Source organism: Amia ocellicauda, chromosome 11, assembly GCF_036373705.1.
Source record: "Amia ocellicauda isolate fAmiCal2 chromosome 11, fAmiCal2.hap1, whole genome shotgun sequence".
Taxonomy (NCBI): domain Eukaryota; kingdom Metazoa; phylum Chordata; class Actinopteri; order Amiiformes; family Amiidae; genus Amia; species Amia ocellicauda.
The window spans coordinates 23,462,335-23,473,551 of record NC_089860.1 but is presented as its reverse complement, the minus strand read 5'-3'; the positions used below and the strand labels follow the sequence as shown (position 1 = coordinate 23,473,551).

Below are 11,217 nucleotides of genomic sequence, written 5' to 3'. Positions count from 1 at the left end.
CCAAATTGAATCTCATTGAAGTTCCATCCAAAAACTCTACTGGTTCTGCCAACTGGGTGCCTGGTGCATAGATACCCCCTACACTTAAAGTTGCTATAGTAACTCACCTTAGGTTGCCTGCATTTCTTGATTGCTATGTGAACCTCTGCGGTAGCTGTTAATATTCGGTTATGGGTGCAGACAAAAATAAAACGTTCGGACTATGTGACACTGTTAACACTGCACACACTGAGCAAAAAGGATGGCTGTATTTATTATTTTGAGAAGACAGTGCTGGTAAAGATATGTGTGATTCCCATCTACTGCTTATTTAAAAAGTAATGTAAAAATAGTAAGGATTAAAATGTCTAACAATCAATACATAAAGATAGAAACATTTATCTTCCCAGTACCCCGAAACATGCAAGCTCCTTGTATAGCCAATGGAAAGACATCAGTACCTGAGTTCTACAAACACCACAGTCCTGTTAATCCCATCCTTCTCGCATTTCTCTAGTTCTGATGTATCCCATAACTTCATCTGCACGAAACTTGAATGACATAACAGCGACAGCAGGCCTTGCTCATTTTTTCCATTCTCAAACACAGCGTAAGATCGCTCCCCCCACCCCTATTACAAGCCGAACATCTCCAAATTCTCCTGTGCTCTGTGCTTGAATGGAGGAATGGGGCCAGATTGCTTTTTGCTCTGTTGGAGATTCACTAATTGTTATTCTAAATGTATTAAACCCAAAACTGGTTCAGTGCACAGTCCATCTACATTCCATCACTTCTAAGTATAGGGCGTCATTAAGGTGCTTGGGGTGTGTCAAAACATACCAAAGCCCAGGAGACACACTAGATTTTTGCTCCTGCTAAACAGTCACTTCCTTCTAAACGTGTCCAGAAACATGAAGAAGATCTTGAGTTGAAGATGCTTGTGGTCAAGCGCCTTCAACTCCAAATGTCATTGACGTCAGCCCTATGTCAATGGGAAGCTTGTGAGCTGCTATAGACATGGACAGGCTCGGGCAACCCACTCTACTGCTCTACTGTCTGTGCTAATATTTCACGTTTTATCTCCAGATCTCTGCCTCTGCGAAAGGGCCGGATTGGGAAGCAGAAGTTGCCCGGGGGTCGGGGCGTGTCTCTGGGGGAGGACTCCCGAGAGGAGCCGCAGAACTGCAGCCGTTCCTTCCCCGAGGAGCGTCGCTTTCATCTCCCCGCTGCTGGCGCCTTCAGACAGAATCGGATTGTCTGCGGAGTCGCCCTGCGCCGCGATCACACACACGCAGGGAAAGCGATACCAGGCAAGCGGACTGTCCCCCGCCCACACCCACCTCTCTTTATTTTGATTTTTTGATAATGAAGCCAGCTTTGAAAAGCATAGGCCTCGATAAAAGACGGAACATAATCTCCCACGCACAGCCGAAACGTAAGGCCTTACTTAAGAGGAAGGAAAAAAAGTATTTTCATGAGGATTCAAAAAAGGTTGCGAGGACAAAGCATAATCTTGTATACATATTATTATTGTATATAACTTTGGATATAATAATTATTCTAACGACTTCAATATTAACAATGAATGAATAATTTATTTTATGAATAAACTTGAATCGTCCTAAAACAACTTCAGATGTGGTATGCTTAGCATCCAGTAACTGGCATTGAAAGTGCAAAAAGTAACACAAATGTCAGGCTAACAGTTTTCCACACGGTTTATATACTATAAATCACTATAATTTCCAAATACAGAGTTAGCAATACATGCCTTTAGGTGACCGTCTAAGAAACTAAACAAAAAGTAAATTCGCATTTCATTTGATCAAAGAAAACTCACCTCTGAACAGCACATATTGTAGGCTATAGATAGTTCCTGCTAACATTTTAAAATTAAAATTACTAAAATGTTGAAATAAAATGCACGCACAAGAATGTAATATACCTAAGGTAGCCTTTTTGTCATGCTGCAATTTTTTTACTTTGCCAGTTGTATATCCTTTTCTCTTTCTTTATATAAAATAACCCAATTATGTAGACTCACAATCTGGATCCAAATATTCAACATAGTAGATTGTATTTAACATTCCATAAAATAAAATAAATATATACCATGAAAACTATAAATAGCCAGTGTCAATGTGTGCTTTGAATTCGAACAGGAGGTTTTATTAACAGTCTGCATAGTTTGTTCTTGCAAGCAGCCCTTACCCTTCTTCTGAAGGCAGTGGCTGAGGCAAAATAATACAACAAATATTAATTGATATGATTAATAATAATACAAATAATACAAATACTACTAAGAAAGGGGAGTGTTCAGTACAATGTATGATCTCGCTTTTGACTTTCAAATCAAATTAAAACAATAATTATGAATTGATTTTCCACACATGAGTGTAATTTAAATGTCTCTTCACATTTTACATCACATCGGGAGCATGAGCTTTATTAATCTAAGTGTTATGAGTGATAATGCAAAACATAACAAATTATGTATAAAATTACGGGCAACACGTTTTTAATGTTATTTATTACCCTTGTTTGTGTATATGAAATGTAGTCCATGTGCTCTTCTGATCTGGACCTTCTTAAAAGGTCACGATTGGTCTGAGTCCTGTGTACCTGCTTACGCGCACATGAAGAGGGGGCAGGGGCTTTAGCAGTAGCCTAAAAATGACATTTTTAAAATCAATGAATGAATACAATTTGAATAGCCATTATAAACGCACAAACTTAACAAAACGCAACACTCTGTTAAACAGGAAGCCTTGGGACAGTGCGTCTCTAAGCGGCTGAGAGAAGTGGTTAATTAATCTGAGTTTCCTCTTCACATAATTAGCCCTAATGATCCGAATGGTTCTCATGCTTACAGGAGATTTCAGCCCCGGAGGCATCAGTCACCCATCGCAGTTTGGCCTCCTTGTGATCAGCCCTACATTTCTTTTTTCAACCCCTCCTGTGATCCTCTGAAACCGAAAGCCAATCAGAGGCGTCGCAGTGCGGTGCCAAATTTGAGCAGGGACGCTATTGGCTGAAAGTTTAGCTACTTCCAAGAAGTTTGGGCTTTTTTTCGGTTGTTACTAGAAGTGGAGGCACTGGTGGTGGCGATTACTTTCTTTCTTCCTTCCTTCCTTTCTACTTCTACCTCGGGACAGGCGTTGGTAGGTCTTCTGTTAGCCATTGATCATCTGGAGACACCCTGCCCAGCATGTCCTCCCCTGCCAGTCCGAAGGACAGCTTCTCGTCGGACGAGGATATCCGATCAGAGTCGATGGCCAAGGAGCGCAAAGTCCAGGTGTCCAGCTTACCTTTCAGCGTGGACGCGCTGATGGCGGACAGAAAGACGCACGTCCAGTGTCCACCGACATCGGAAGGGACTATGCTTGGCAACCCCAGGACACACAGTTCTCTGTCCATTTCCAGAGACACTTACAGCCCCGAGGAATTTCCCAAGCACTTTGTCCCAACGTCCCCCGTTAAATCCGACACAGACCCAGAGGACTGCGCTCCTTGGGTCACCGGTTCCAGATTCTCGCCCCCGCCGCGTAAGTATCCACTTGCGCCAGAACAATATTCATAATTTCAGCCCCTTTTATGATTATCCATCAACACAATTTGATGTGTATTGCTGATAATGAAGACAACTGAATTAACTGGATGTTAAATTACAGTTTTAGTAATGCCCAGCCATAAAGGGATTACAAGGTATGAGGAAGCGGTTGACAAGTGGTTCAAAAACAAACTGTTGATGCCAGGTCCACCTGAGGAAGGTTCCTGTACAGTCCTGTGCCAGAGGCAGCAGCCTGTTTTAAAATGGACTGATGTCGTCTAGGTTGACTGTGTTATCATTATTATTGGTTTTAAAGATGCATTCAAAATCTGTATCAATTAGGACAAACGTTTCGGTAGGCTATCTGTATGTGTCCCATATGTCATGCGTTCTTCTATACGTTTACCCTTTCTTGAGTGAGATAATAGTAATTGGCAAAATAATAATAATAATGTAATTTTAAGATCGTTTTTATTTCAATCAGTTATACACAGGTTTGCATTTAAAAAATAAAATAAAACAAACAGGCACATCAATATATATATTAAAGAGTCCGATTGATTACTTCCAGTCTTAGTAATTATTAATCATTTTTTTATGATAATTATAATAATTATTATTTTACATAATTAAATAAACCGTCAATAGAGTAACATTCGTTTTAATAATACGACATACAATTGAAATGTGATAGTATTCGTTAAAGCAGGTATACGTACGATTGGAAAAAGGTAGTGTGAACATATTGTAGGAAATCTGATGTTATTTAACTAAAGGACAAGAGTTGGAATGACCCAGATTCACATATAGTGCCATTATAGATATTTTAAACGTGTCAGTTATTTTAAATTATTTTGAGTGCTTAAAGGTAAAAAGTAAATTAAAAAAAAAACAGTTTTAAACCGGCCTCTTCATATGAGAGGTACAGAATCACGTTAATTCCCCCTTTTTTTAGTTCACAAGGTTATTCAGTTCTAGATGTTTCATTTTAATGGGATGTGTACAACTATACATTTAAAATATGTATAGTTTATAAAGTAATATATATATATATATATATATATATATATATATATATATATATATATATATATATATATATATATATATATATATATATTCTTGTCTGTCTGAAGAGTTCGCATTAAGTACATTATTTGCTAGGTTTGGTCATATGAGTAATATGTACTACATCAAAATAAAACATTTTTGTATGTGGTCTTGTATGGATACATTCTTTACAACAAAGTTTTATAAATCTGAGCTATGAGGTCAGCTAACGGAAATGCAAAAGCCATATTCTTAAACCCAGACGCGTAAAACCGATTTGACCTCTTTTCCACAGCACTTTAAATATTGATTTAATTAAATTAGTGTATAATAAAACTAACCACGACAACATGTTTTATTGATTGGTTTCAGATTTTATTATTATTATCGTAGTAGTGGTATTAGTAGTTTGTATTTATTATTCCTCTGCTTGTTTGGAGGGTCTTGGTTCAGCATTCAGCTGTTAATGTTTATGTTTATGTTTAGATACATAAAGATTGCTTTTTATTTTACCAGCACAGCAGTGTGTTCAATAGGTCGACTTATAATAAGAGACAGAGGCACTTGAAGACTTTTCAGAATTAAACATGGGTTATGAAAAATAGGCCTATTAGGTGTTGCAGCAATCTGCAAGGCTACCTTGCCATTAGTTTCAGCATTGGTTTGTGGAAATGATATTAAAATGTCATTAGTGAAGGGAAATTAATTTGTAGGGGATTGATCAGTTAAGTGCTGGGCTTTTCCTATAGTGTAGGGGAGAGTTTCTGCCTGGCTGTGTGTGGACTTGTATGCTTTCGAAGGCTGGCATACGCCATAAGTGAATTGTTTAATTTGCAGAAAAGATGCTTCGATGTAATAAAAACCAACCGACCAACAACCAACAAACAAACTGTCTTTTCCTTCTCCAGGGCAGCTGAGCCCTACGACCTGCTCCCTGAGGAAGCACAAAACCAACAGGAAGCCCCGGACCCCCTTCACCACATCGCAGTTGCTGGCACTGGAGCGCAAGTTCCGTCAGAAGCAGTACCTGTCCATCGCCGAGAGGGCCGAGTTCTCCAGCTCCCTGAACCTTACCGAGACCCAGGTCAAAATCTGGTTCCAGAACCGGAGAGCCAAGGCCAAGAGACTGCAGGAGGCCGAGCTGGAGAAACTGAAAATGGCAACAAAGCCCATGCTGCACCCCGGCTTCACGTTACCATTCCCCCTCAGCTCCCCGCTCCAGACCGCTTCCCTCTACGGACAGTCCTATCCTTTCCACCGGCCTATGCTTCCTGTGTCTCCAGTTGGACTTTACGCAGCTCCTGTTGGATATAGCATGTACCATCTATCATGAAATTGATCTGAGACAGGGGCTAGGGGGGAGGGTTGGCAGAGACGAAATACAAGATTGGTTTTGTGGATTTTTCAATTTTGTTGTTCTTTGAGAGAGTTTCTATTTTGATGTTTCCTGCATGACATAAATACAAAACCTACCAAAGGCAAGGTGCCATTGTCTGGGGCCTTGAACTGAACTCCAGGTTCTGCAGTCACACACAAACTGATCATATATAATAGACACAGGTAGAAAATACATAGGCCTACACGCTTCCAAAAATGGAAAACAAGAAAACAACCAAACCACACCTTCACAAATGGGACTGACTGTCACAAGTGTAATTAATTAAATGAAAATCATCGAGTGAAGATGGGATATGGGCAGACGTTGTTTACAAGAGAACACAGAAACCCTATATCGCTGCATTGAAGTAGTTGAAAGTTTCAATCTTTTTAGTTTAGATTTTTTTTTTCGCACAGTGAATATGGCCAGGTTCATGAGCATATTCACGTATCACAATTATTCATTCAGTTTTTATTTTATTTATTGTTTTAACCAAGAACATTCTGCATTTCATAATTGTTCAGCTAATTGTAAGGATTTCTAGAAGCGGGTGCGTTACCGCCTTAGGTGGTATTGTCTTAAATTCTACCGGACCCCTGTTGATCATTTGTTGTGAGAAACATCCAGGTACTCTTATACTGCTATAAACAAAATCGCCTGAATTTATTTCTTTATTTATTTATATATATATATATATATATATAGAGAGAGAGAGAGAGAGAGAGAGAGAGAGAGGCAGAGCTAAAACTATACACTCAAGGTATTGGTATTCTTGATATTTAGTTATTGGTATTTCTTCTAGTTGCTTTATTATTATCTTGTCAGTATCATATAAACAGCAGTTTTGCAGATGGTATTCAAGCAGCATTTCCATAATGTTATCTTTGCACCAACTATTCTTATGTAGGCTTCTTATCTATCAACAACAGCATTTATGACTGTGTATGATGTTTTCTTTAAACCTCTAGAACCATTTATACAATATTAAAGTTAATTCTGAGAGACAGAGCCTCAATCTCATTACCCAGTACTTGGCAATATACATTTTGTAAGAAGCAGTCAGGTTTAAAATCTAGTTAAATTCTGCTTCACTTTTTTTCTCTATAACTGAATGCTAAAAGTATATCTGGGTGATGATGTTTTGTATTTATAGCATGCAGATTAAACATGAAAATGTACAAATATTCAGAATAAATTACAAATATATATTGGAGTATTTTTACCCTTAAATTGCTCCTTTGAAAGGAGTTGTCTTGTACAGTTTTTAAAAAGCTAGCAAAGATGTTTTTTTTTTAATCTTCCTTACCTCTCATCTGACATTAAATTAAAATTGTGTTTTGAAGCAAGTTATCATATTTTTCTTTACTTTCCTTGATTACACACCAACTAAATTCACAATCAAATAATTTGCAGCATTTTTACATTAAAGAAAAACGTAATAAAGGGTTACTTAGGTGGTATAGTTTTACAACCTTCTATCACAAAGACAGTAGTGAAGCTGCAATATTGTGTAAAAATGTATAAATTAACTGGCATCCAGATCAGCGAGCTTGACTGTCGTTGGTGCGTTTAATGGGTGCAATTAGGGCAATCCGAATGTGTGGGGTGTGTCGACTGTCTGCATCCTGGGCATCTAGACTGGTCACGCTTTCAGCTGTGATGATATCCAGTCTCTGCTCCCCGTGTATGGTCCAGCGGGGAATCAATAATGCCATTCAGATGCTCAGATCATTCTTCATGTTGCCCATTCAGCGCATGACAACAGTGGAGTCTGGACGTGAAACAGGAGGGAATGAGCAACACAGATTAATTTCACACCCCTTTTTTTATATTCCTAACAATGAGCTACAGATTCTTTGATGCAGAGTAAAGCTGTTTAAGTATACAGTTGGATTTGTCATTGTATTATTTTCTCTCTCTCTCGTTCCCATTTGTGTTTGCTTTTCCTGTCTAGGGTCGTGGCTGCATTCTTTTGTTTTATTTAAACGTTGAGAAACAAATATTTGAAGTGGGGATATTTGTGGATTTGGTCAACAATTAGAGTAATAAAGTTAGAGCTTCATGCGTTCCCTTTGTAAAAGAAAACCACTTTACAAGCCTTAATAACTGTGGTGTGCAAAGTGTTTCTGAAGATGGCGAGGCTCCTGTATCATGCACTCACTCAATAGAGGTGGATGCTTTTATGTGGCTATTGTTAGGACTGCTCAGAACTGCCCTGTTCCTTTGATCTGAAGAGGAAATCATTAATAAGCACCACTCACTTTACGAGGTTTCTTTTAATCAAAATGAGGCACATCTTACAAGTTCTAGAAGCCTTTTAACAATCTCCTTAATTAACAGCAGATCCTTAGATGTTTGTGAAAGTGGAGAAATGCTCACTGGGATTTCTGTAGTTCAAGGGAGTCATGTCTGAATCACAATTTCCCAAACAGTTTTGTGTACTTTATTTATTTTTGTTTGCTAAGTAGGCCACATATATTGGTTGCTGGTGAAAAACAAAGAAGTTGATAGAAAAATATCTGCTGACGTCATGCGAGGACCTCTTGGCTCCTTTCCCTCCACAGTCCTACCCAATAGAAGTGATGTTAAAATGGTAACCAGTAAATCCACATGACATGAACTTTGTTATAGCGTTTTTCACCAATACCTGTAATGTATATATTATTATTTATATATTATTATATGTAATGAGAGAGAGAAGTCTATATTTTTAAGTTTATTTTGTGTAAAACTGGTATACATTTCTCTTAAAAAAACTTTCTCTTTCAACACTAGATTAAAAAAAACAAAAACATTTTTTTTTTATGTATATCCATAACAGAAAAACATTGAATAGGTTGTCAGCAACTAGTCAACTTACATTTTGCATTCAGTGTTTGAAGCAGTAACACAATAAATAAATAAATAAATAAATAAATAAATAAATAAATAAATAAATAAATAAAATATGGACCAGCTTGCAGCAGTTACAAAACCAAATCAAATGTTCCAGCTTGTCCTTGCCAGATGTGAAATGAACATGTTGTCTAGTTTATGGCCAGTAGCCCTGCCCTTTGACACACCAGTTTGTCTGTAATGTGAATTAAAGCCCTGTGAATGTTTCTGAATTCTCGGGGGAAACTAGATTAACAGTAACTACAACAAAGTATGACATTTCCAATACATCATAACTAAACACAATCATGTTATTCAAGATATTTTAATTAGAATAGGAGCACAAGGGTTTCATCCCTATTCTTCAGAGCGTCTCCTGTGTGTTTGACAAAGTGCCTCTGAAAGATTATTATTATTACTGCATTAATAAAGTGTAGCCACAGATACCAACAGTTAAGAGCTATGGACAAGCATTTGACAGGCTAAAAAAGCTTGTGCAATAGACACACTTGCTGATAACTATATAATTGTATCTGCATTATATAATGTATTTGCAGTAGTAAAGCTCCAGCACTACTGTGAACATGAAGGAAACTAATGAACTCCTTCTGTTTCTCCAGTATGGTAGCAGCTCTAAACACTCAACAAAGCCTTTCCTTTTTTACTGTAAATTAGGAACAGTTATGATGTTAGTTGAATGCCATGGCAGAGACAGAAGAATTTACAAAGAGAATCACAGGTTTTATTAATTTTTCTTTTTTGTTTCTGAGCAGGTTAAAAGTTAAATACTTTGCTTTTACTGCCCTGCACTTTGGATTTATCAGAAATTATTCTATTTACTTTAAGTGAAGCAATTACCATGTCAAATATACAGGACCATATCAAAAGCCATACATATTTCACATTAAACATTAGCAGTGCACAAACTGACGGAAATAATATTATCTTGATGTCAAGCTGAAAATAAAATAAGAAGCTGTAGTGTGAGAGAGTTATAGTTTCTTTCCTAAAGAATATCTTCAAAACATTGCATGGCTCAGTTCATGCCTTCAAAGAGTTAATCTCATGTGAATATCTTCGCAGTCATACACATTTAAAAGAGTAACAATGATAATAACAATTATTGTAATTTGAAAGAGGAAATTAGTCAAAAGTTACTGAACAGGAGCTGGCTGCCATTCAACTTAATGAAATGTGCCTTTGTTACACAACCACCTTTGATGTTGCACAGGCCAGTGTTTTTATTATTATTATTATTATTATTATTATTATTATTATTATTATTATTATTATTATTACTACTACTACTATGTCTACCAGCGTTATTATTGTGATTATGTTTGTTACAAACAAACAGCTGTTTTTTATTGCAAAGGTTATGGTTTGTGATGAGTCACTTCATATTTTCCTAAATTAAATAAATCATGTTAACTTTGTATTCAGAGCTTTTTAATGGCACAAAAAGGGGAATATCATTATCTTATTGAAAAGCCAATTGCAGTGGCTCCAGTTTGGCTGCAGCTGGAGGGCAAAACACTGCCTTTTAACAGGCATCCTTTATTAGCCTCCCCTAGCTTTTGAAAGCGCGGTTTTCTTTTTTCTTTCTTTTTTTTGAATGCCTTCTTTGATTTTGTATCTTATTCTAGAGCTGCACCAACTTTTAATTAGTTCCTAATATGAAAAGCATTAATTTTTACTGCTGTTTAATTTCTGGCTGCGAAGAGCCGAAGGACCTATTGTTGGCTGTGGCGAAGTGTCCCATATACTGGGAAAGAATTCCGGTCCATACCAACTTTTCACGGGTGGGTGCACTAATTAATACGGAGTCTGCCATTCCCGGGGCTTTTTAATATCGGGGCCTATGGGGCGGAAGCCTTGAAGCTGCTCAGCTCCTGCCGAACGTTTTATTGTTCGTACCAGGCTGATTGAAGTCCTTCTTGTAAAGGCAGCGCCAAGCGACCATGGAAATATTAAAGCAAAATAATAACATAAGCCCTGCAGCATTACTGCAGATTAGGCCCGCAAATTTAATAAGTGTTTTTGGCAGCAGGTATGCATTCATCAAAAAAAAAAAAAGGCCAGTAAAGTGTGTTCACCTATTAACCTTTAGATTCTCAGTCTCGAACTTTAAGTCTGCAGCTCTCCTGCTGTTCCACTAGTGCTGAAAATAAGTTGACTAAGCGGATATTGTGCCTATTTGCATATAAATTACCCTCTATTATTAAGACATTCTCCCACCCGGAAGTGTGACAAAATATTATGCTATGAACACTTGAACAATTTTCTGACTATCTCTTCTTAAATGCGTTTCAGGTGTTATACAGCTCTGGAAAAAATTAAGAGACCACTGCAAATTTTTCTTAAATCAGTATCTCTACATGTATGG

General features: G+C 37.4%; 1 protein-coding gene across 1 annotated transcript; it reads left to right on the top strand.

Moving 5' to 3' along the window:
* Nucleotides 1–2,822: 2,822 nt before the first annotated feature.
* Nucleotides 2,823–8,024, top strand: msx2b (muscle segment homeobox 2b). Its single transcript, XM_066717020.1, has 2 exons — nucleotides 2,823–3,524; nucleotides 5,488–8,024. The coding sequence occupies exons 1-2, from the start codon at nucleotides 3,188–3,190 to the stop codon at nucleotides 5,910–5,912; spliced, it is 762 nt and encodes a 253-aa protein (XP_066573117.1). The 5' UTR covers nucleotides 2,823–3,187; the 3' UTR covers nucleotides 5,913–8,024.
* The last annotated feature ends 3,193 nt before the right edge of the window (nucleotides 8,025–11,217 follow it).